This window comes from Hyla sarda, chromosome 8, assembly GCF_029499605.1.
Source record: "Hyla sarda isolate aHylSar1 chromosome 8, aHylSar1.hap1, whole genome shotgun sequence".
Lineage (NCBI taxonomy): Eukaryota > Metazoa > Chordata > Amphibia > Anura > Hylidae > Hyla > Hyla sarda.
In genome coordinates, this window is record NC_079196.1 from 105,068,928 (window position 1) to 105,095,624 (window position 26,697).

The 26,697-nt window shown below is 43.5% G+C and overlaps 1 protein-coding gene across 5 annotated transcripts in view; it reads left to right on the forward strand.

Moving 5' to 3' along the window:
* The window catches only part of PARD3B (par-3 family cell polarity regulator beta), a 1,515,381-nt gene that overhangs the window by 608,970 nt on the left and 879,714 nt on the right, over nucleotides 1-26,697 (forward strand). For all 5 annotated transcript variants that reach the window (XM_056536585.1, XM_056536586.1, XM_056536589.1 and 2 more), the window contains one exon: nucleotides 23,073-23,172. In XM_056536585.1, the coding sequence (XP_056392560.1) occupies nucleotides 23,073-23,172 (100 nt within the window). The remainder of the gene's footprint in view (nucleotides 1-23,072; nucleotides 23,173-26,697) is intronic.

Sequence of the window (26,697 nt, forward strand, 5' to 3'; positions counted from 1 at the left end):
CTGCATTACAGCTGAACAATAAGAAGCGTGTGATAACAACAGTGCTCAGCGACAGAGTCGGGGCATGGTCATTCGTGTGGCGCGGCATAGTAGAATCTGGAGAAACATAGTTGCCACACTTTCACAGGTTATATAACACAGTAACTCCGCCATCGACAATAAAGTAGTATAATTAATTTCTATTGTTGCTAAAATTATAGGAAATAAAAGAAATAAGAGAAAAGAAGGGGGAGGATAGGGGGAGAATAAGGGGGAGGAGGGAACAAAGAAAGGAAAAAAGAGAGATAGAAAAGAGAAGAGGAAGGGGAGGATCAGAGGAAGAGAGAGAAGAGAGATAAAAGACAGAGAACAACTAGGATACCTCACGAACGGGACAAGCTCCAGACCTCCACTGGACCCAGGTGGCTGTAACAGCTGACATGAGAACGAGAAGAGGGGGGGGGGGGTGTCAATGTGTAGGAAGCATAGGGGGGAGGGATGTCATGATGGTGGAAGGGAGCAGGCAACCAAGTGGTTATACTGTAAGGTGCATAGATAGGAAGTCCGGGGATGACTGGAAAGTAACCCAAGGTTGCCAAATTTCCCCATATTGTGACGTGCAGGTGTGTGTATTGGCTGTGAGTTCTTCCATCCTGTGGATGTGGGAAACCTCTTTAAGCCAGGACAATATGTTAGGTGGAGTAACAGATTTCCATAGCCTCGGTATAACCGTCCTTGCAGCCAACAATAAGAAGGATGTGGCTCTAGGCAATGAGGGAGGCATAATGGATAGGAGGACAATCTCTAGCGTAGGGTCAAGGCGCATGGAGGTGACATGAGCTATAACGTCCAGAACATTGGACCAGAAGTTAGATAGTGAGGGGCATGTTAGCCAGATATGAAGCATAGTACCCTTGTCCGAGTTACAGCGCCAGCACACATCCGATATACCTTGATAAAACTTTGTCAGGAGAGAGGGAACCCTATACCATTGTGTCAGAATTTGGTAATTGGTCACTCGCGCTTTGCAGGAGAGTGAGGATTTGTGGCAGTTTCTAATAGCGACATGCCAATCATCTTCAGCAATGGGTTGGCCTATATCTTTTTCCCAGCCTGCTTTGAAGGGAAGGGGTTGCCCTGGAGAGCATAGAGGAAGCTGTATGTGTGTGTTATAGGGTGAGAGGACACGCACAGGTGTTCAAATTTTGTCATAGGGCGATGGAAGCAGAGTTTGCCTTTCATGGAATGGTAATAGTGGGCTAACTGTGCGTAATGAAAAGTGTGAAGTAAGGAGGGGGTAGCGCCCGATAGGATATATTTGAGGGATTTAAGAGAGGATTGGTCTAAAAGATTAAAGAAAGCGATCCCCTGACCCTGGCGATAGGTCAGGAAATGTCTACTATTATGAGTCAGGACAAAGGTTGGGTTATCAAAAAGTGGGGTCAAGGGGCCGTTAGTTGGGAAGAGTGTGAGTTTGGGTAGGTAGGATTTACGTGTGCGGTGTATAGAATAGAGAACTGGAGGAAGGGTTGAGGGTCTGACTGGTGGAGATGCGGAGTGGGGTCGCCACAGAAACCCCATCAGATCGCTGCCCACTGTCAAGCCTTCCATTGCCACCCATTGTTTCTCAGTACGGTAATGGCAACAATCCAGGACCCTAGTCAACACAGTCGCCAGGTAGTATAGGTAATAGTCTGGGAGGGCGAGGCCCCCATCTCTCTTTCTCCTCATAAGGACATGTTTGGCCAATCGAGAGGGTTTCCAAGCTCATATAAACCCGGATTGAAGGGAAGATAGTTCCTTGAAGAATTTCCGGGGGAGGTGGAGTGGGATACATGAGAAAAGATAAAGGAGTCTCTGGAGTATATTCATCTTCATGATATTGACTCTACCTAACCATGAGAAATCTTTTTTTTCCCATTTAGTCAGATCTCTCCTCAGGGATTGAAGGAGGGGTGGGGGTGGGGGTGGGGGGGAATTGAGTTTATATGTATTCAATGGTTTAGTCATCACCTGGATCCCCAGGTACTTAAGGGAAGAAGCATTCCATCCCATAAAGGGGTATGTGGTCTGGAGGTGTTGTAGTATGGGTGTGGGGAGTGTCAGATTTAGAGCTTCAGATTTGCTCTGGTTTAATTTGTAGTTACTAAGTTGTGAGAAGCATCGGATTGTGGACATGAGGGATGGTAGGGAAGTGACAGGGGAGGAAATGTATAGCAAAAGATCGTCCGCAAACGCTGAACATTTGTAATGTCACGGGCCCACGGTCAGGCCCCTAATATCTGGATTCTGCCTGATGTCCATTAGGAGATGTTCCATACATAGTACGTATAGAAGAGGGGAAAGGGGGCAGCCCTGACGCGAGCCATTACAAATATTGAAGGGCTTAGAGAGACGTCCATTAATCCTAACCTGAGCTTGTGGATGAGGGTATAGGACCATGATGCGAGAGAGCATAGATCTCCCTATTCCAATTTAAGACAATGTAGTGGACATGAAGTCCCAGTCCACCCTGTCAAATGCCTGTTCAGTGTCAAGAGAAAGGAGAAAGAGCGGAGAATGATGTGTTTTCACGTAGTGGATTATCGAGAGTGTATGTAGGGTATTATCTCTCGATATGGAGTTAAACGCCGCCAGCAGGCTAGGAGATAAGTTGGATTGTAGAGTTTTGTAGAATTTTGCTGAGTAGCCATCAGCGCCAGGACTTTTCCCAGGTGGCATGGAGGAAATGGCAGCTTCCAACTCCGTAGGGGTGAACGGGGCCTCCAAGTCGCATAGAATATGATCACTAGTCATCATAAGTAACACCCATAAAGAGAATACTTAAAGGAAAAGAAATAGACAGCAGTTAAATGAGTCAAGTCTTGCGTTCATTCTGAGTGAAGTGTTGGGTCAAATGCAGGAGGTCGGTCCTGTCGCGTTTCTGTTGCTGGTTGTCGGGGGTGGCGCTCTCGGCTACGTCGTCAGTATAAAGAGTCCGTTCCATTCAGGTAGTTGGACCGGAGGGAGCTTGAAAGTAGCTAGAAAGGCTGGTAGATCTTCCGGCTTTCGAAGCATCACTGTTGTGCGCCCATGTTTGGCAGTTAGGGAGAAGGGGAAAACCCAGCGATAAGTGATCTGGGCATTTTGCAGTATCAGTAGGAGTGGCTTAAGGGCAGCCCTCAGTTTAAGGGTGCGCAGGGACAGGTCAGGGAACAAAAAGATTGGAGATCCGTTGTAGGTCAAGTGTTTTAAGTCTCTGGCCTTGCGCATGATGTCTTCTTTGATATTGTAAGGATGCACTCTAGAGATCATGTCCCTTGGTTTTGTTGGGTCCGGATTCTTGGCCTTTAAAGCCCTGTGGGCTCTGTCTAGCTCTAAGGAGGTGTCAGCCGGTTTCTTTAAGATCTCATTAAAGATTCTTTGTAGTGTTCCGTCTAAGTCTTGAGGGAGAACTGATTCGGTAAGGCCTTTTATTCTGATATTATTTTGTCTATTTCTATTGTCAAGGTCATCAAGCTGGTCAATCATCATGAATTGTTGGATAGAAGTAGATTTAGCACAATCATTTAGAGAGTTAAGTTGAGAGGAGACTGAGGCACAAAATTCCTCTAGGTCACGCACCCTGTCCGTGAGTTTGGAAATGTCCTACTTCCTTGAGGTCTTGCTTCCAGGCAGTTTTCAGGTCGGAGGCAAGGTTTTGCACATCAACTTTTGTTGGCAGCGGTGCCAGGAGGGCCTGCAGTTCAGGGAACCATTTCAGGGTGTTGGTGGCCGCTTCAGGTGTGGGCAGATCAGAGTTTCTTGTACAGAACAAATATCTGCTTTGCATGATTTAAATTCCTTAAAGAGAAGACACCTTTTAAAGGGTGAATTTAGACCTTTAGCATTCAGTGATGGAAAGTTAACTACCAGTTATTATTCTTATAGAATCATTATTTTTATAGAAAATAACATGTGGTGCATACATTTTGCCAATCTCCCCAAAGCCCCCCCCCCCCCCAAGCCAGGAGATTGGCCTGCTCGCTCCAACCAAAAAGGGTAACCTTAAGGAAAAATGTCCTATAGTTACCAACCTAGTAAAAGAACACAGGGGTACGGAGCAGAAAACATTACTCATTTGGCTCATTGAAGACAGAAAGCAAAAATAAATAAAACTAATTAATACTTAATATAATACTTATATTATTATAGCTACTAAGTTGACAGGGTGGTCTTGGGTGCAATCTTTGAACACCCAATAGCGGGACAGAAGGAATCAGCATTTACCAACCTAAAAGATTGGTCATTAGGAAATGGAAAGAAAAAGGGAGAGAAAAAAGATATGTTGGGGGGGGGGGGGGGCTTAATTGAGACCCCTTTCAACCAGTAGTCCTCAATACCAGGGTATTCTTATAAGCTTACAAAACTTATTATAATAAACTTCTTAGAATTAACTGTAGTCCACTCAGGTAATAGGTGTTGCAGAGGATCTATTGGGGACTCCAAGGTCTGCTCCTTTTGTGTAATTAAACCCCATTCATGGCAAATAATGCCATGGTCACGGAGAATGAGTGTTCCCTCATAGAATTATCTTCGCCTTTACAGGGTAGCTGCAGACAGGTCGGCAAAAATGGATATGTAATTAAATTTACCTGGCAATTGAGGGGAATCTTTAGCTTTCACCAGTATATTCTCCTTGGTATGGACCGTTTTGGGCAGCCTAGTGGCTCTATCTATTGTCAGATCTGGTTTAGAAGAGCTTGGAAGTAAGAGAAAGAAGTATTCTGACAAGTAGGAGCTCAGGTTCTCATTTTTTATTGTTTCTGGGATCCCACGTAAACAGAGGTTATTGTTCATTGATCCATATTTCATATGTGTTATTTTGGTTTTTAGAGCTTATATTTCTTCCTTCAAATCTCCCACCTTACTGGTTACAGTTTTATAGCCTATAATCACTTCATCCAATCTATTTTCAATATACGAGGTGCGTGAGCCCAGTGCCTGAATCTCTGTATGGATACGGTTAACCACACTTTGCAGTATACCTGCAAAGGAAGATTGTAGTTCGGTCAGCATTTGCCTCATAGACAGTTCTCTGAATGGCAACATTGCCCCAGCTTCCTCTGCTAGAGAAGTGTTGCTAATCGTGAATACAGGTAATTGAGCTTGAGGTGTCAAATCTCATGGATATTGATTTGGGGAGGGGGATTGAAATATTAAGCTCAAATTGGCTGCTGGGCTAAATGTCTCCGGAGCAGAGAGCCTCGTCAAGGAGGGAACCTGTGAAGTTTGATATAGCGTTTTCTCTGTGTATGATTAGTGTCTTGTTATAGTATCTGTTTAGCAGTGGCATAACTTGGTGGTACAATTTGAGGATCATCTTCCTTTATAGTCATACTGACTGTTGTCTCTAGTCTTCACAGAGGCAAGATCCGATAATATAGTTTGTGGGTCATCCATCTCATGGATCTGCAGCTATCAATCTTCATAGGAGGCAGCTATCATGGCCCAGGCAGCTATCACTCATCATACTAGGCATATTAACAGCACCTGTTACCTCCCCTGCAGCCTTATTTCCAGTATACATTAATAACCAATCATCATTTTTGCCAGTTACCAACTCTCTTATAATTTGCAGATACTGACTGCCCTGGATCACTCACCTCTGAATTCTGAATATTCTTCTAGGCCCCTCTGGCTCCCAGTATCTTACTACCTTAGTCTGTGGTTGTTCGGGATTCCACTGCCGCAGTGTCATTTTGTCTTCGGGCTGCCTTGTTGCTCTGGGTGACTCCTTCCCCACCACTCCATTTCAGTCTTGTTTTTCCCATTGCTGTGCAGCGGGTTCTGAGGTCCTCTCTGGAACATCCTGGCATGTCAGCTTCCCTTGCTGCCAGAAGTGCAGCGTTCCTGCACTCACTGCCCTTTGCACTGGCGCTGGCGTCCTCCGTCATCACTATCTACCTGGAGCGCACAGCCGATGGGGTCGGAGACACTCTACACGACTCTGTACATGGGTCTGCCACCTGGCATATCCCAGACCATCCGCTCTGCCCGGCTGGTGAGTAATAGGTAGTAAGCATTACTGGGCTAGTTTTCTTTGTTTTACTGCGCCTCATAATGCTCAGGCTCTCTATTTTCAGCTTCTCCTGTCCCAGAAACGGTCCCCGCTACTTAGTCCAAACAAAGGTGTTTTGTGCCAAATTGAATGTTGGTGAATCAGTGATGCAGCTTCCTCACATCTCCAAGGTTTGAGCTGCGCTCAGTGAGCCACACTGTTGGGGTTCAACACTTCGCAAATCCCTCATCCCCATTGGTGAGGCAAAGTTAGGGTGGTAATTTTGGCTACCTGTGCATGAGAGTTGTCATCTGTAGGAATAAAGGGCCTTTTAAACAGACAGATTATTACCCTATGTAAATGCATACTTGTCAGCTCATCACTGGAATCATGCAACAACAAAAATCCTCATTTGTCAGCAGCATGTCTTCCAATAGTGTAGGTTAAGGGGCCTCATGAATGATCCAGTGATCAAAAAAGAACTCCAGGGGGCTACAACTGTCACAGTCAGGGCTGTTCTGGGCCTAGTTAGATCCATCAGCATGTGACCAATCACCTGGGGGAGCACATGGGACCACCGGAGGTTGTGGCAGCGCACATAGCGATCGGATCGAGGAGGCAGAAATAGGAAATTAATGTTTATATCTTCTCTTATAGGTGTCTGGCTCTCTCTGACAGATAGACACTCATCCCACAGCATTTTTCATGTGCCCATTACAATAGAGTGCTTAAAAAAACATAGCTCTCTAAAATAAAACCCTTCAACGACTGCTGTAAAAGGCATATTGGCTGTGTGAAAAATTCACATTAAATGTAATAATATTGCTTACATGACTTGTAGAACAGGTAGGCCATTGCACTTCAATTGAAATTGGAGTGTGAATTTCCTTGGCCCTGCCATTCACCAATGATTGACAATTCTGTCGTCCAGTCAAAAAAAAATCTAAAACGGTCAATCCTTCAGGAGCCTGCGAGAAGAGCCCACCTTTTCGACTGTTCATCTGGGTAATGAAATTGCCATTATGTGCACTCTCCCCATTCCCAGAGGCTATTTAGGGCTGTCACCAGTTTTTCTGTACATCTATCCACATGTTGTAGAAACACATCCTTTTGGATGTATGGAACTGTTCTTTAGTTGCAGAAATTCCTGCATACGGTTTCCCATAGGTTAAATTAACAAGAGATGCAGATTTGCATTGGGAAAATCTTCGGCGAGATACGGTAACAGGGATGTAGGTTATCAGAAAACCTCACTTTCTGCATATTTTACAGTTAGCAACACCAGGTCTTGTACAATAAATTCTACTGTGTGTAACCATAAGGCCAAGTTTCCACACAGGTTTTTTTTTTTCATTTTTTTTTTTTTTTGGGGGGGGGGAAAACTGCCACTGCAGTTTCTGAGCCAAAGTCAGAAGTGTATTCAAAAAGAATGAGACTTATACGTCTCCTTCCTACTGGATCCACTTCTGACTTTGGCTCAAAATCTGCAGTGACAGTTTTCCAAAAAAAAAACCCATGTAGAAACCTAGTCTAAAACTACTTCAAGAGTTGTGTCAATTATGGAGCTCATACCATATGCTGGTGTTTTTTATTTTTTTGCAACATACAATATATCTTTTGTTTGTTCTTTTTCGTGCAGGTTGATGATTGTAAGTATAACATATGCAAGTCTATATTTTGGGGACCTTTTAGTTTAGCCATGTCCCCCACTGAAAGTTAGTTATGTTTTTCTTACTGTTCCTTTACCTTGAAAACTAGTTAATTTCTGTGCTGCCTGGGCAGGTCCTCCTATCTATGAACAGCACTATGAAATTTCACCTTCTTGCGTGTATTTCTGAGCATCTGCCATTAAGAAGTATGTGTATCTTTAAAAAGCCTCGGTATTCTGAAGTGTGTAGTTTAAAAGAATGTTCTGCATAATCTAGTAAGCAGTATCCTGTGATTAAATGAAATCACTGCCTCACTGGGAACCCTTTACAAGTCAGGCCATATGGATCCTTACATCGTGACTGGTTGGAGAACCACAGAGCAATTATCTGGCTCGTGTAACATTTATTTCAAGCTTGCCTAAGGTAAACCTCATGAGCGTAATTTGCTGTCTAGATGCGTATAACAAGAAGCCATATGACAAGTTCAAAGATATCCTGCCCTTGTGTTGTTGTTACATTTATAGACCTAACTCTAATCTGGCACTTTACAAGGTTTTTATTTATTTTTTGGATACATTTGTAAATTATGTAACACATTAAGGTGTTTACATGCTACTTCCGGCTGATTTCTACACATCAGCTAAATAAATCCTCCTTCTGAATTAGGGTAGAGACATGTGAATTGTTGCTTTTTGGGTCTGTCTACTCATTCTCACCCTAAGGCTACATGCTCATTGATTTTGGACTGTACTTTCAGCCTCCATTAATTTTATTTTATTTTTTTCATGTGAAATATGACAGATTATTTTACTGCCATTAGAGCCCTTTTTGTGCATGTTTCTTGCACTTAATTTGTTTTTCCATTGAGTTCAGTTGAAGTAGGTAATAAAAACCCGTCATCCCTCGAATAGTAAACCAGCAGGTTGTTCCACTCCACTGACTAAAAACTGACTAAAATACTCTATGTGAACATCGCCTTATCTTGCTGTATGTGTGTGTGTATATGTGTGTATATATATATATATATATATATATATATATATATATATATATACATATATATATATATATATATATATATATATATATATATATATATATATAATAGATATAACCGCAGCACACAAGGTGTATCAGTGCAAAAAAAGTGGTTTTATTCCATCTTCAGCAAAACAATACACAGTGCAACGTTTCAGTAGTCTCACACTACCATCTTCAGGCATTGTTAATGTGAGACTACTGAAACTTTGCACTGTGTATTTTTTTGCTGAAAATGCAATAAAACCAAAACTTTTTTTGCACTGAGACACCTTGTGTGCTGCGGTTATTTCTTTTATCTTGAAGTTGGAGTCTCCTATGGCTGCGTGCATCTAAGTTACTGCTGCTTTTCTACGTTATATATTATTTTTCCTGCAAAACCACAGTTAGCACCTTTTCTGAGGTATCATATTTCTGACATAATCCTGGAATGTCAGAAATATGCGACACTTCTCTTTTGCAAGGGACTGGGGAGAAGCTGACCCAGCACTTAGGCAGGGATTTCTCAAGGCTTACAAGTCCGTTTTCTGCTGTTAAAAATTTGCTAATTTTTGCACAAGCCTATTTTTTCTAAAACAATGTGCAACTTTTCTGTGTTTTTAGGCATATTTGCACCCCCTCTACCAAAGAGGTCTGGAAGCAGTATAAAATCTGTATGGTTTACAATTGTTGACTTTATAACCATGTTTATCATATGCAAATTTTTTTTAAAGTCACATTTTGCCCCGCTCTAGTCTGTAGGTGGCATATAAAAAGGTGTGCAAGTTGATCATACATTGTTAGACAAGTTCATAAATTTAGCAAAAGAGCACAAACTTGAAAAAGATATAGATAAGTAGCAAATGATAAATTATCCCATATGTGTTTTTATGTAAGGATAGTAAAGGGCTTTATGGCATGAACAAATGAACCTGCAAAAGTAATTGGGAGATATTATCAGTCATGGGACCCCTTGTCATATATTGCCAAATTTGGTTGCTATTGAAAATTAATATGTTCCTGTTGCACAAAATTTATACTTTTTACCACCGTAGGAATGATCCATACTAACAAGCATTGCCCAAACATTCAGTATACAAGTTTACAAGTTGATATAGCAGATCTTTAGGCCACCTAGAAATTAACATTTATAATAATAATGAAAAAAATAATAAAATAAAATAAAAAATATATAGGGTGTGTATATATATATATATATATATATATATATATATATATATATATCACTAACATATTCTGCAAAGTTGTGAAAAGATTATAATCAAGCACATTGTTCCCTGTGCCCACTAGGGCTCACAGTCTGTGTACTTTACCAATAGGACAACTATAGGGGCATAAGTGCTTAGCATGAAGTTTTTGAACATTGATAGTAGAAGTTTCTCTTTTGGGATGCTTTTTAAAAAACCTTTCCTTCTTCATTGATGTTTTATTGAAGTATTTCAGACTGTGCTCAGTATCCTAAGTGCTTGTATGACTCCATGTCAGCGAGACGGCCTCCTTTGTAATGTCTAGGTTAATGTAATGGGAATCCTTTTGTTGAGTGTATCAGGGCTACACTGTCAGTACTTGTACGATTTGGAAGAATGATTCTTTTTCATGTCCCTGTTTTGTGCCTGACCCTGTCAGTACACTTTGATATATTTCTTGCTCCAAGTCCTCCAAGTCCTTTACTTGTATTTCTCTTTCTCTCTGGAAGCCAAAAAATTTACCCTTTTTCTTATCTTCTTGACATGTTACCAGTTCTTGTAGGTTTTCCCTTTTGGCCCTAGTAGTATTTATTTTCCTGTAGATTATTATTATTATTATTATTAATATTTTAACAACTGCTGATACTCCTTGAAAAGCTGACACAGTTTGTTGTATTCCTAAAATACATGTAATGTAAGGTTCACATCTGCATTTTCTATAACACTTTCAACATCTGAAAACTTTTTGTATGATGTGTTACAGAATAGAAAATGCAGTTATGAAGCCACAATTAAATATTTGGATTATAATACATGATGTACTGTTATTTATGCAAAAAAGTAACATAAAACACAAGAACGTTGTGTCTTCTATGCATTTGTATTGTCCTTTTCCACATTTGCAGTATATAACATTTTATGTTGAGATCTTATCCATATAAATGTTTCTTATGATCTACTGCAAGTATTGGGAATGGATATTTTTTTGCCAGCAGTTATATACAGATCATTTACTGGTTCAGGACCTCGGTTTAGATATGTTTTTCCAAATAGGCCCTATATCACAGTTTTTAGTAAGTAGTTTGAGTGTGTCCTTGGCCTTATTTACTAAAGTTTCATTTCATGCCTTGATTTTCTTTGTTCTGCTTTGTATCAACTAAGTTATAAAAGTTGTAACCCAATGTTCCTAGAAAAGATTTTATAAAAAGATGCTCATAATAGAGGCAGGTAATTCAGCAACAGTGTAGCCTATAAGAAAGTGTGCTATACCTATCTACAGTACCTACCCCCATGGCTCCCTCTCTCCTTAATTGCAGAAATTATTATTATATGCATAAATGTCAAGCATCCTAGTCTCTCTTTTTTCTTAAACTCTATTCTTTTTTCTTAACATTGTTTCCTTATCATTATATATAAAACTTTAAAAATTACTCCTTGTTTTTTATTTACCTTCTTTATCATAATAATTTTCTTAAAAAGAACATTAAATGCACAAAAAAATGCCCAACAGTTTTTCCTTAATATCCTTCTTTTCTTTGATCCGGTTTGCCTAATACTACATTAAAACTTAGTACCATTTGCCACTCCTCTTCCTTACTGTCCTGTAAACAGACTTCTTCTTCAGCCAATCTCCTCTGTCCTGTCTGCCATAGGTTACAAAGATTGATAAATCCCGCAATCTGGTTCTCGGCAGAATTTCTGCAAGACTGTTGCAGGAATTCATACAGAAAATCCTGCAGACCAGTCTGGGGAAATGTGTCCTTGTTTACTTTTATTAGTTATTTCATATGATTTTTTTCAGGTGAAGTGTTAGAAGTGTGAAGTTTTAGATATGGCTTCTTTGTACAGAATGATAAAAAATATATTTTATGTACTTTAGCACAGGCATGCACACTGCAGATGTTTTAGACTACATGTCCCATGATGCTCTTAAAGCCAAAATGCTGCCAAAACATCTTGGTAGACTTAGTCCAAAACATCTGCTGTGCTGAAGGTTGCCTATGCCTGCTTTAGACTATGTCCAAATGGCGGAATTGTGGAGTGGAGATCAACCAGAAAATTCTGCTTGGAAATTCTGCAAAATTTACTGCACATTGTGTTAAATGGGAATTCTGCATAATTTTCGCCCTTTTTCACCTTAAATGGGTTCTCCCTTGTTTATACTGTATTTTGTTATTATGTTTGTGTGTTATGTGTGTATAAGTATGTGTTTTTTTATGTGTGTTGTGATTATGTATATATGTATTTTCTTACCTTTTGTGAAGATCCGGAAGCTGACCCCTTTTTCTTCCAGCGGCTTGCTGTGTAACCTCGGCCTCCGCCATGTTGTGTTCGGTAAGTGGGATGTCGGGCGGTGTGTTCTTGCTTCTGTCCTTCCTATCTTCTGACGTCCAAGGCAAATCTTTTCTTCCTGTTTCTTCCGTGGCTCAGCGACGAATCTGCGGCCTCTTCCGGCGCATGCGTAGGTAGTTTTTTTTTTACCAATAAAGTTTTTTTTGTCTAATTGACAAACTGTCTGCGCATGCGCGAGTACGCAAGTGTTACGCTAACAGCGTAGCGTACGTTTGGTCTATGCTAATAGCGTAGCTTTGCGCAAGCGCAGACAGTTTGTCAATTAGACAAACAAAACTTTATTGGTAAAAAAAAAAAAAACTACCTGCGCATGCGCTGGAAGAGGCCGCAGGTTTGTCGCTGAGCCACGGAAGAAACAGGAAGAAAAGATTCACCTCGGAAGTCAGAAGATAGGAAGGACAGAAGCAAGAATACACCCCCGACATCCCACGTACCGAACACAACATGGCGGAGGCCGAGGTTACACAGCAAGCCGCAGGAAGAAAGGGGCCAGCTTCCGGATCTTCACAAAAGGTAAGAAAATACATATATACATAATCACAACACACATAAAAAAACACATACTTATACACACATAACGCACAAACATAATAACAAAAAAACAGTATAAACAAGGGAGAACCCCTTTAAGGACTGAGCCCTTCTGACCACTGTCGCTTTACGCATTAATAACTCTAAAACGCTTTTACCGAATATTCTGATTCTGAGATTGTTTGTTTTTTCATGACATATTCTACTTTATTTTGGTGCAAAATTTTCGTCGTTACTTGCATCCTTTTTTGGTGAAAAATCCCAAAAGTTCATCACATTTTTGAAAATGTTGCATTTTTCTAACTTTGAAGCTCTCTGTTTGTAAGGAAAATGTATATTCCAAATACATTTTATTTTTATTCACAAATACAATATGTCCACTTTATGTTGGCATCATAAAATGGACATATTTTTACTTTTTGAAAAAGTTAGAGGGCTTCAAAGTAGAGCAGCAATTTTCAAAAATGTCATGAAAATTGCAAAATCTGAAGGGACAGATGTTCCAGAACTACAACTCTTAGCATGTCTGGGCAGTCTAGGCATGCTGAGAGTTGTAGTTTGGCAACATCTGGAGGGCTACTGTTTAGGCACCACTGTAACAGTGGTCTCCAAACTGTGACCCTGCAGATGTTGCAAAGCTACAACTCCCAGCATGCCCAGACAGCCTTTGGCTGTCTGGGCATGCTGGGAGTTGCAGTTCTGCCTTCCTAGTGGTTGCCACAGAAAGATCACTTTACCTTCACTTTCATTTCCCCCCCCACCGTCGTTTCCCTACCTGAGCAGGGATCTCCGCCTTCTCCAGGATGATCTTCGGTCCCCACGCCATCGTCTTCTCAGGTACCGGCCTCCATCTTCTCCCCCCGTTCTGCCCGACATCCAGGGGTGGGCAGAATGGGAGGTTGCCATGGCAACCCACTGTCCTGCACTAGCATTGGTCAGAATCAGTTCTGACCAATGGCAGGGTATAGGAGGAGATCGCAGCACTGCGACCTCGCTCCTATCCCTCAGGATGATCAGGGCTGTCACAGACAGCTCCGATCATCCCTATTTTCCGGGTGATCGGGTCACCAGAGACCCGATCAGCCTGGAATAGCAGAAAATCGCATGTCTGAATTGACATGCAATTTTCTATGATCGCCGAAATGTGGGGGGTCTCAGGACCCCCCTCAGCAATGTGACGGGATGATTGCTGAATGATTTCAGCAGGCATCCCGGTCCCCACCCGGCTAGCGGCGGGGACCAGAATTCCCACTGGCGTATGCATACGCCCCACGTCCTTAAGGACTCGGGATGCAGGGCGTATGCATACACCTGGCTTTCCGGTAGAGGTTAAAGAGTAACTGTCACCAAATAAAACTTTTAAAATAGTGTTCCTTGTGTAATTAGCAGACACTTACCCATTCACTTACTTTTAAAATTATCAACATAATTATGTTTAAAATTTAATAGAAAAAACGGCCCCTAGGTGGCTCTGTTCTGTTGACTGCCACAATTAATACAGGGAGTTTGGTCTCCTCCCGGCCTGGCAGGAGACCAAACTCAGGAAATGTTTCTCTGCACTGAGCTTGATTGATAGCTGCACAGAGCCTCACTGAAAGCTGCACAGAGCCTCACTGAACCATGCATAGAGCCTCACTGAACATGCATAGAGCCTCACTGAAAGATGCATAGAGCCTCAGGTCTTCTATTCATCACAGCACTGCAACGGTTTGAGGAAGGAAATGGTCTCCCAGCAGGCTTCAGTGATGTCATGCCTGCTGGTAAATGCCCACTTTCTTCTGGGAGACTGCACTATGTGAGAAAGAATAAAGGTATGATACACAGCTTTTTAAAGCTCTGAAATTTTGGGAGGAGTGTTAGGAGTAGTTATGGAACTTAGCCTGAGTTAGTTTAGAAAAGTTTTATTTGGTTACAGGTACTTTTTAAAGCAGGGGGTATGTAACAGGAGATCCAAACAGTGGCAGCAAAGAAATCAAAAGTTTATTCTCCAAAAATGTATTATCTAAGCATTTGGGGCTATTTTATCTTTGTCACGATTCGGCTGGCTGGAGGTGGATCCTCTGTGCCAGAGAGGGATTGGCGTGGACCGTGTTGGTGGACCGGTTCTAAGTTGCTACTGGTATTCACCAGAGCCCGCCGCAAAGCGGGATGGTCTTGCAGCGGCGGTAGCAACCAGGTCGTATCCACCAGCAACGGCTCAACCTCTCTGACTGCTGAAGATAAGCGCGGTACAAGGGAGTAGACAAGAGCAAGTTCGGACGTAGCAGAACGTCAGGGCAGGCAGCAAGGATCGTAGTCAGGGGCAACGGCAGGAGGTCTGGAACACAAGCTAGGAACACACAAGGAAACGCTTTCACTGGCACAATGGCAACAAGATCCGGCGAGGGAGTGCAGGGGAAGTGAGGTATAAGTAGGGAGTGCACAGGTGAACATACTGATTAAGCCTGCTGCGCCAATCAGTGGCGCAGTGGCCCTTTAAATTGCAGAGACCCGGCGCGCGCGCGCCCTAAGGAGCGGGGCCGCGCGCGCCGGGACAAGACAGACGGGGAAAGGGTCAGGTACGGGAGCCGGGATGCGCATCGCGAGCGGGCGCCTCCCGCATCGCGAATCGCATCCCGGCTGGGAGTGATATTGCAGAGCACCCGGTCAGCAGGTCTGACCGGGGCGCTGCGAATGAGAGGATGCTGCGAGCGCTCCGGGGAGGAGGGGGGACCCGGAGCGCTCGGCATAACAGTACCCACCCCCCCTTGGGTCTCCCCCTCTTCTTGGAGCCTGAGAACCTGAGGATAAGACTTTTGTCTAGGATGTTGTCCTCAGGTTCCCAGGATCTCTCCTCTGGGCCACAGTTTTCCCAATCCACCAAAAAAAATCTTTTCCCTCTGACAGTCTTGGAGGCCAGAATCTCCTTCACAGAGAAGACGTCAGATGAACCGGAAACAGGAGTGGGAGAAACAACTTTTGGAGAGAAGCGGTTAATGATGAGTGGTTTAAGGAGAGAGACATGGAAGGCATTGGGAATACGAAGAGAAGGAGGAAGAAGGAGTTTGTAAGAGACAGGGTTAATCTGGCACAAGACTTTGAAAGGGCCAAGATAGCGTGGTCCCAGTTTGTAACTGGGGACACGAAAGCGGACATATTTAGCGGAGAGCCATACCTTGTCTCCGGGAGCAAAAATGGGGGGAGTTCTTCTTTTCTTATCAGCAAATCTTTTCATCCGGGATGAAGCCTGTAAAAGAGAATTTTGGGTTTCTTTCCATAGCGGGCAAACCAGAGGGCAAAAGAGTAGGGAGGGGAGGAAGAGGGTGACGGCCGTACACCACGAAAAATGGGGATTTAGCAGAAGATTCGGAGACTCTGAAGTTGTATGAGAATTCAGCCCATGGTAGAAGATCTGCCCAGTCATCCTGGCGGGAGGAAACAAAATGCCGTAAATAGTCACCCAGGACCTGATTAATTCTTTCTACTTGCCCATTGGATTGGGGATGATAAGAAGAAGAGAAGTTTAATTTGATCTTGAGCTGTTTACAGAGGGCCCTCCAGAATTTAGACACGAATTGGACGCCTCTATCCGAAACGATATGCGTGGGCAAACCGTGAAGGCGAAAAATGTGTACAAAAAATTGCTTTGCCAACTGAGGCGCTGAAGGAAGACCAGGAAGAGGAATAAAATGTGCCATCTTGTAAAATCGATCAACGACCACCCAAACAACTGTGTTGCCACGGGATGAGGGCAAGTCCGTAATAAAGTCCATACCAATCTGTGACCAAGGCTGTTCAGGAACAGGCAGAGGATGAAGGAGACCAGCAGGCTTCTGGCGAGGAGTCTTATCCCGGGCACAGACAGTACAGGCCCGCACAAAATCAACAACATCAGTCTCCAGAGTCGGCCACCAATAAAATTGAGAGATGAGTTGCAAGGATTTTTTGATGCCCGCATGGCCTGCGAGGTGGGAGGAGTGTCCCCATTTGAGAATCCCGAGATGCTGGCGTGGAGAAACGAAGGTCTTCCCTGGAGGAGTTTGCCTGATGGAGGCTGGAGAAGTGGAGATCAGACAGTCCGGAGGAATGATGTGTTGCGGAGAGACCTCTACTTCAGAGGCATCAGAATAATGAGAGAGGGCATCGGCCCTAATGTTCTTGTCAGCAGGGCGAAAATGGATTTCAAAGTTAAAACGGGCAAAGAACAACGACCACCTAGCCTGGCGAGGGTTCAGTCGTTGGGCAGACTGGAGATAGGAGAGATTCTTGTGATCAGTGTATATGATAACTGGAAATTTTGATCCCTCCAGCAGGTGCCTCCATTCCTCAAGCGCCAATTTAATGGCCAGTAGTTCTCGATCACCAATGGAGTAGTTTCTCTCCGCCGGAGAGAAGGTCCTAGAAAAAAACCCACAAGTAACAGCATGCCCGGAAGAATTTTTTTGTAGAAGGACAGCTCCAGCTCCCACAGTGGAGGCATCTACCTCCAATAGAAAGGGTTTAGATGGGTCAGGTCTGGAGAGCACGGGAGCAGAAGAAAAGGCAGACTTGAGATGTTTAAATGCGTCTTCCGCTTGGGGAGACCAGGACTTAGGATTGGCATTTTTCTTGGTTAAAGCCACGGTAGGGGCCACAATAGTGGAGAAGTGTGGAATGAATTGTCTGTAATAATTGGCGAACCCCCAAAAACGTTGGATAGCACGGAGTCCGGAGGGGCGTGGCCAATCTAAGACATCAGAAAGTTTATCTGGATCCATTTGTAGTCCCTGGCCAGAGACCAAGTATCCCTGGCCAGAGACCAGAAGGTCAGGGCAGGCAGCAAGGATCGTAGTCAGGGGCAACGGCACGAGGTCTGGAACACAGGCTAGGAACACACAAGGAAAAGCTTTCACTGGCACAATGGCAACAAGATCCGGCGAGGGAGTGCAGGGGAAGTGAGGTATAAGTAGGGAGTGCACAGGTGAACATACTGATTAAGCCTGCTGCGCCAATCAGTGGCGCAGTGGCCCTTTAAATTGCAGAGACCCGGCACGCGCGCGCCCTAAGGAGCGGGGCCGCGCGCGCCGGGACAAGACAAATGGGGAACGGGTCAGGTACGGGAGCCGGGATGCGCATCGCGAGCGGGCGCCTTCCGCATCGCGAATCGCATCCCGGCTGGGAGTGATATTGCAGCGCACCCGGTCAGCAGGTCTGACCGGGGCGCTGCGAATGAGAGGATGCTGCGAGCGCTCCGGGGAGGAGCGGGGACCCGGAGCGCTCGGCGTAACAATCTTATGTACCCCAGAAAATTCCACTAACTCGTTATAGCATTTGATTTGCTTAGTGTTTTTTTGTTTGTTTGTTTTTTACTTGATGTTGCCGATTGTTTGGCTAAGTTTGTACAGTGTGATTAAGCTTTAAGTAGTATTATTGTTTTGCATATCCTTTTTCATTGAATTAAATAGAATAGCATTGCAGCAGATTGAGGATGTAAATCGCACTAGAGGCATAGTAATAACATTTTATTTAACCTGTTCAGGATGCAGGGTGTATCGATACACCCTGCATCAGGAGTCCTTAAGGACGCAGGGTGTACCTGTACGCCCCGGTCCCATTTACAGGGTTTAAACCGTTCTCACAGCGCAGAACGAGTTAAACCCAGTGGGTCCCGGTTTCTAAGGGCAGACAGGACCCACATAATCGCAATGTCCCGATCAGCTGTGAGGACGACGGGAGGATCACTACCTGTCTCTCCGTTGTCCGATTGGTGATCTGCTGCTCCATGCCTTTCCAGCAGGCAGGAGCAGCAGAGCTCCGAGAACACTGATCAGCGTTATACTATGACATAGTGCTGATCAGTGGCTGAGATCAATGTGGGGTTTATAACATAGCAAATGGGGGCTTTAACATAACAAAGAAAAGTGATTTAACTCCTTCCCTAATAAAAGTCCAAGTCACCCCCTTTTGCGATTTAAAAATAAATAAAATAAAATATGTAAATAAAAATAAATTAAAACATATGTGGTATCGCCATGTGCGTTAATGTCCGAACTACAAAAATATATCATTAATTAAATCGGTCAATGGAGTAAATTCCAAAGTCCAAAATAGTGTGGTTTTGGTCACTTTTATACCATAAAAAAATTAATAAAAACAATCAAAAAGCCCTATCAAAACAAGAATGGTACTGCTAAAAACTACAGACCACGGCACAAAAATGAAGATGACAATTTTAAACATACTAATTTTGGGGCATATAGTTTATAATTTTTTTAAGTGTTAAAATTAAATAAAACCCATATAAATTGGGTATCCTTATAACCGTATGGACCTACAGAATAAAGATAATTTGTCATTTTTACTGGAAAGGGCACTGTCTAGAAACGGGAGCCCCCAAAATGGAAAATTGGCATTTTTTTTATTTCACCCCACAAATATTTTTTTTTTCCAGATTAGTTATGTGATTACAAGTACAATTGATGACGCAAAAAACAAGCCCTTATATGGGCCTGTAGGTGAAAAATTAAAAGCGTTATAATTTTTAGAAGGGAAGGACGAAAAAATTTTTATTGCAAAAACGAAAATTTGCTGCATCCTTAAGGTGAAAATGGGCTGAATCCTTAACCTCTTCAGGACATAGGGCGTATGGATACGCCCTGAATCCCGAGTCCTTAAGGACCGAGGGCGTATCCATACGCCCGTGGGAATTCCGGCCCCCACCGCTAGCCGGTTGGGGACCGGAGCCGGATGCCTGCTGAAATCGTTCAGCAGGCATCCCGGCATATCGCCCAGGGGGGTCATTATGCCCCCCCATGTCGGCGATCGCCGCAGATCGCTGGACAATTCAGTCCAGCGATCTGCGGCGATTCCGGGTCAATCGGGTCTCCAGTGACCCGGTGACCCGGAATTACTGGCTGTTCGGGGCCGTCTCTGACGGCCCCGAACAGCCAGAGCCTGCAGGGGTGAGGTGGCACTGGTGCCACCTCACGATCGCCCTGATTCGTCGGCCGGATTACCGGCCGACCAATCAGGGCGCCTGCTGCGGGTGTCACTCCCGCACCCGCTCCGCCCCTCTTCCGGAGGACGTGAGTGGGTGCGGGAAGACGACCCCCGGTGCTGGGGACCCCGATCCCCGGCGCCCCTGTTGGGATCGGGGCCCCAGGAGCAGCGGCGGCGGCGGAGACGACGAGGGACTGACCTGTGCAGCGAGGATCGTTGGAGGTGAGTGACAGCCTCCTGCTGTTGCTTAGCAACAGCTCCCAGCATGCAAAAAGGGCATGCTGGGAGCTGTAGTTATGCAACAGCAGGAGGCAGACCACCACAACTCCCAGCATTCCCTTATGGGCATGCTGGGACTTATGGTTTTGCAACAGCTGGAGGCACATTCTTTCTATGGAAAAGTGTACCTTCAGCTGTTGTATAACTACAACTCCCAGCTTGCACAAACAGCTAAAGTGCATGCTGGGAGTTGTAGTGGTGCATCTGCTGGTTGCATAACTACAACTCCCAGCATGCCCGTTGGCTGTCGGTGACTGCTGAGAGTTGTAGTTTTGCAACAGCTGAAGGCACACTGGTTGTGAAACTCAGAGTTTTTTTTTACCTAACTCAGTGTTTCACGACCGGTGTGCCTCCAGCTGTTGCAAACTACAACTCTCAGCAGTCACCGTACACCATGCACCGTACATGCTGGGAGTTGTAGTTTTGCAACAGCTGGAGGCACACTGGTTGTGAAACACTGAGTTAGGTCACAAACTCAGTGATACATAACCAGTGTGCCTACAGTTGTTGCAAAACTGCAACTCTCAGCAGTCACCGACAGCCAACGGGCATGCTGGGAGTTGTAGTTATGCAACAGCTGGATGTCCCCCCCCCAATGTGAACGTACAGGGTACACTCACATGGGCGGAGGATTACAGTAAGTATCTGGCTGCAAATTTGAGCTGCCGCAAACTTTCTGCTGCAGCTCAAATTGCCAGCGAGAAACTACTGTGAACCCCCGCCCGTGCGACTGTACCCTAAAAACACTACACTACACTTCCACAAAAAATAAAATAAAAAGTAAAAAACACTACATATACACATACCCCTACACAAAAATTTTCTGCTATTACCCTTTTTAAAAATAAATTTTTGGGGGGAAAACAAGCATTTTAGGTAAAATTTTTTTTTTTTTTTTTTACATTTGCAAAAGTCGTGAAACACCTGTGGGGTATTAAGGTTCACTTTATCCCATGTTACATTCCCCGAGGGGTCTAGTTTCCAAAATGGTATGCCATGTGTTTTTTTTTTGCTGTTCTGGCACCATAAGGGCTTCCTAAAGGTAACATGCCCCCCAAAAACCATTTCAGAAAAACGTACTCTCCAAAATCCCCTTGTCGCTCCTTCCCTTCTGAGCCCTCTACTGCGCCCGCCGAACACTTTACATAGACATATGAGGTATGTGCTTACTCCAGGGAAATGGAGCTACAAATACAAGTAAAAATTTTGTCCTTTTACCCCTTGTAAAAATTCAAAAATTGGGTCTACAAGAACATGTGAGTGTAAAAAATGAAGATTGTGAATTTTCTCCTTCACTTTGCTGCTATTCGTGTGAAACACCTAAAGGGTTAAAATGCTGACTGAATGTCATTTTGAATACTTTGGGGGGTGTAGTTTTTATAATGGGGTCATTTATGGGGTATTTCTAATATGAAGACCCTTCAAATCCACTTCAAACCTGAACTGGTCCCTGAAAAATACTGAGTTTGAAAATTTTGTGAAAAATCGGAAAATTGCTGCTGACCGTTGAAGCCCTCTGGTGTCTTCCAAAAGTAAAAACTCATCAATTTTATGATGCAAACATAAAGTAGACATATTGTATATGTGAACAAAAAAAAAATGTATTCGTAATATCCATTTTCCTTACAAGCAGAAAGCTTCAAAGTTAGAAAAATGCTAAATTTTCAAATTTTTCATCAAATTTACGGATTTTTCACCAAGAAAGGATGCAAGTATCGACAAAAATTTACCACTATGTTAAAGTAGAATATGTCACGAAAAAACAATCTCGGAATCAGAATGATAACTAAAAGCATTCCAGAGTTATTAATGTTTAAAGTGACAGTGGTCAGATGTGCAAAAAACGCTCCGGTCCTTAAGGCCAAAATGGGCTCCGTCCTGAAGGGGTTAAGGGGGTTACAGTAGGCTTCAGCCTAACTCCAAACACCTGAAGCAGTATTACCTTATTAACTTTTATTGTTGTTACTTGTGTACTCTCTGCACGTCTTCCACTACAACTGGACTCTCTCCAATCCCTAAACAATTCCATTCCTTACAAATGGGAATGAAATGTATTTAAAATGGATGTTTTGATTCTGAAGTCAAGAAAAATGTTGACCCCCCCTCAGCCCTTGTAACGCTTTAAAATTCTCCTTTGACGCTGTATATCTCTGCATCTCCGAGCATCAATCTCTGTGTTAAGTTGTGGAGTAGACTGAAAGTTATTTTGCTTTTGTACCTTTTGAATCTGCATTTATCAATTTGCTTTGGTGTATGGTTTATCAGCTTATCTTTTCACTTTCCAGCATATCATCTTTCCTGAGCTGCTTGTAGTGACAAGCCTACTGATTTAAATTGTGTTCAATTTACACGCATTGCAGTGTGCTCGGGATAAATCAAACAGAACATTCCGCCTCTGAAAGCGTTTTAAATTCTGTTTGTTGTTTCTTACGGAAGAATTACATGCTTTAAGAACACTGCATTTCAAATGACCATTTTTCACATATCCTATGGGTGTTCTTAAGGAAAAATTCACCATATGATCAAACAATATAAAACCAAACCCCATCTGTGCCATGTTTGCTTTTGGAGATGCCACTGAAGGGGAAAAGAAAGACAATAAGCGGTAAAGCTTAACAGAAACATATGTTGCAATAGTAAGTTCACAAAATGTGTAAGGGTAGCTGAGGCAAATGTTCATACAGTTCACAAAATTAAATATACAGTGTGTAATCTAGCACCTGAAATTCACAGCACACAAGCATTTAACATGATCAAACTATTAGGTTGAGTACAGGGATACATCTCATTTTAGTCACCCCTTTTAAATGGCATTTTCTTTATATATTCTATATATATATAAAAAAAACATCTACACAGTAAAATACAGGTGATTTTATTTTAATATTTTTTTTTTGTGTGTGTGTGTGAACATGGGCTTATATTGACCTGCAAAATATATTTTTAAAACCTTCATCTATGTGGTATGGTATTGGGGGATTGAAGGCTATATCTAAATTACAGCAGAAAAGCCTTCAATTATTGACATATTTTTCAGCTGGATAACATGGTACATTCATTACATATTTTTAATATTTACAGGTTCTGCAAATTTTGATGATGGATCTTTGGAGAAAGATGTTCCTCCTCCCTTACCACCTCATCCAAATGAGAATATTATAATGGAGTACTCCAACTTTAGGTATGTTTCTAAAGTACCTTGTGCGTTCAGCTTCTGATTCTAGAAGCAGGCATTACATTATTGTGCTGCAGATGCTGTCTTAAACTATATATTTACTTATCTGTCTTGTGTGATATATGTAAATTGTTAGAAACATATACAGTGTGTTGCAATGTACCTTTTGTAGAGAAAATGTATTCAGCACAGCTAGCCTCTTAATTAGCACAGACACATCTCTATTTCTGTTAGCGGAACCACGCCAGGTGGTGCTCTCTGGATAATGCACAGTCCAGGTACAATCTTCAACAAGTAGACTGAATAACCAGGGCAACTCACCAAATGTGATTTCTTCACCACTTGTTTATTCAAACATGAAGGGTACAAACAGTGCAGGACACGGGTGAACGATAGACAGGGGGACGTTTGTTCAAGGCTACGGTGCCGTTTCGCAGGATATTCTTCAACTGGCCCACAACTGTCGTCCACTCGTGTCTTGCACTGTTTGTACCCTTCATGTTTGAATAAAGAAGTGGTGAAGAAATCGCATTTGGTGATTTCCCCTGGTTATTTTCTACTTGTTGAAGTGTTGCAATGTACATTGCATAAGTATACCCCCCCCCCCCCTTGGACTTTTTGCCCATTTTGCTATTATTAGAAAATAGAACTCAAATAGACTTAAATAGACTTTTCCCAATTGATCAACACAACATGCTTAGTACTTCGAAAGGGCAAAATTATTTTTATTGTGACACAAGCAATAATGAGAACAAAAAAAGTCAATTAAGAATCAATACTTTATAGAACCTCATTTCGCTACAATTACAGCTCTGAAGGGTTTTGCCTCTATCAGCATGGCACATCTAGAAATGGAAATGTTTTTCCTTTCTTCTTGGCAAAAAAGCTAATTCTCAGTCATGAGGCCATCTCTAAATGTTGGATTTAGGTCTGGAATTTAGGACATTAGATTTTCTTTAATAATTGGCCCGTATTTGGCTCCATCCAGCTTTTTTTTAGCACAATGCTGCCAACATCATATTTTACTGTGGATGGTGTGCTCTTGGTGTTGGGTGTGTAACTTCTGCCACACAAGGGGAGATTTATGAAAACCTGTGCAGAGAAAAGCAAACAATCTGATTGCTTTGATTATTTATAGAGGCTTTCTTAAAAATTAAAGAAGCAATCTGACTGTGTGCTATGGGCAACTGCTCTACTTTTCCTTTGCACAGGTTTTGATGAATCTTAGTGCATTTTGCACTTAAAATGTTCAGTTTTGGTCTCATCTAGCATGTTTTGCTATACACATGTTTATTTCATTTGTGTGTATTGGAACTACCGTAAACCAAAAAGGGGAGGAAAAAAAGCAAATTGGACATAATGTCACACCAAACTCCCAAAAATTGGCTGGACAAAATTATTGGCACACTTAACTTAATATTTGGTTGTACACCCTTTGGAAAAAATAACTGAAATCAGTCGCTTCCTATAACCATCAATAAGCTTCTTACACCTCTCAGCCGGCGGAATGTTGGACCACTCTTCCTTTGCAAACTGCTCCAGGTCTCTCTTATTGGAAGGGCGCCTTTTCTCCACAGGTGTTCAATGGGATTTAGATCTGGACTCATTGCTGGCCACTTCAGAACTCTCCAGTGCTTTGTTGCCATCCACTTTTGGGTGCTTCTTGATTTATTTTGGGGTCATTGTCCTGCTGGAAGACCCAAGATCTCGGATGCAAGCTCAGCTTTCTGACACTGGGCTGTACATTGCGACCCAAAATCCTTTGGTAGTCCTCAGATTTCATGATGCCTTTCATTCAAGGCACCCAGAGCCAGAGGCAGCAAAACAACCCCAAAACATCATTGAACCTCCACCATATTTCACTGTAGATACTGTGTTATTTTCTTTGTAGGCCTCATTCCGTTTTCGGTAAACAGTAGAATGATGTGCTTTACCAAAAAGCTCTATCTTGGTCTCATCTGTCCACAAGACGTTTTCCCAGAAAGATTTTGGCTTACTCAAGTTCATTTTGGCAAAATGTAGTCTTGCTTTTTTATGTCTCTGTGTCAGCAGTGGAGTCCTCTTGGGTCTCCTGCCATAGCGTTTCATTTCACTTAAATGTCGACGGATACCGTATTTTTCGCCGTATAAGACGCACTTTTTCTTCCCCAAAACGTGGGGGGAAAAGTTGGTGCGTCTTATACGGCGAATATACGCCCGAGGCTGCTGAGGGCGAGAGCGGGAAGTCAGCTGTAAGTACAGAGGCTGCGGCGGTGCGGTACAGCGCTGACTACCCGCTCCCCACCCGCAGCAGCCTCATGACCCCCGGTGAATTTTTCACCTCTCACCGGCTATGTTTATTGCCCTACGCCTGGAACATACAGTTCCGGGCGCCGGGCAAGTGAATTACTAATAACTGTATACTAAAAACCAGGGGGCCTCCAGCTGTTCTGAAACTACAACTACCAGCATGCCCGGACCGGCAAAGGCTGTCTGGGCATGCTGGTAGTTGTAGTTTCACAACAGCTGGAGGCCCCCTGGTTTTTAATATACAGTATTAGTTTTTACCTGCTCTGACCGGCCCCCGCCTGCAGCCGCACACAGGAGCCGGCCCGGGCAGATAAAATCGTAGGTTTTCCTATGCCGGACATCCCTATGTCCCGAAAAATCTTTTCGGGACATAAGGATGTCCACGGGTCACTAACCAATCCCCGGCCGATGCGCGTCCTCCTCCGGTCCTCCTGCGGTCTTCCTGCGATCCTCTGCCTCTCTATGGTTGTACGCACGGGACCTCAGTGACGTCCCGTGCGTACAACCATAGAGGCACCGGAGGAAGACGCACGCCGACCGGGGCCTGGTGAGTGACCGGCGGTGTGTAATCTTCAGCGTTCCGGTCACCGCTCCTCCGGTTCCGGCACCTACTGCTATGGTCCATAGGCCATAGCAGTAGATGTGACACTGGGCCAGAGGAGCGGTGACCGGAACACTGTGGGGGCAGCACACAGACATACAGCCTCCAGCCATACACTGTATATGGCTTGAAGCTGTATGTCTGTGGTGGGGAGCTGCCTACTATTGCGGGGGAACTATACTGCCAGCCATTGTGGGGGAACTATACTGCCAACCATTGTGGGGGAACTATACTGCCAACCATTGTGGGGGAACTATACTGCCAACCATTGTGGAGGCGGGGGGGGGGGGAGCTGCCTACCATTTTGGAGGGGGGGAAGCTGCCTACCATTGTGGGGGAACTATACTGCAAACTATTGTGGGGGGGAGCTGCCAGTGCCTACCATTGTGGGGGAACTATACTGCCAACTATTGTGGGAAAACTATACTGCCAACCATTGTGGGGGAACTATACAGCCAACTATTGTGGGGGAACTATACTGCCAACCTTTGTGGGGGGGAGGAGCTGCCTACCATTGTGGGGGAACTATACTGCCAACTATTGTGGGGGAACTATACTGCCAACCATTGTGGGGGGGAGGGGGGAGGAGCTGCCTACCATTGTGGGGGAACTATACTGCCAATTATTGTGGGGGAACTATA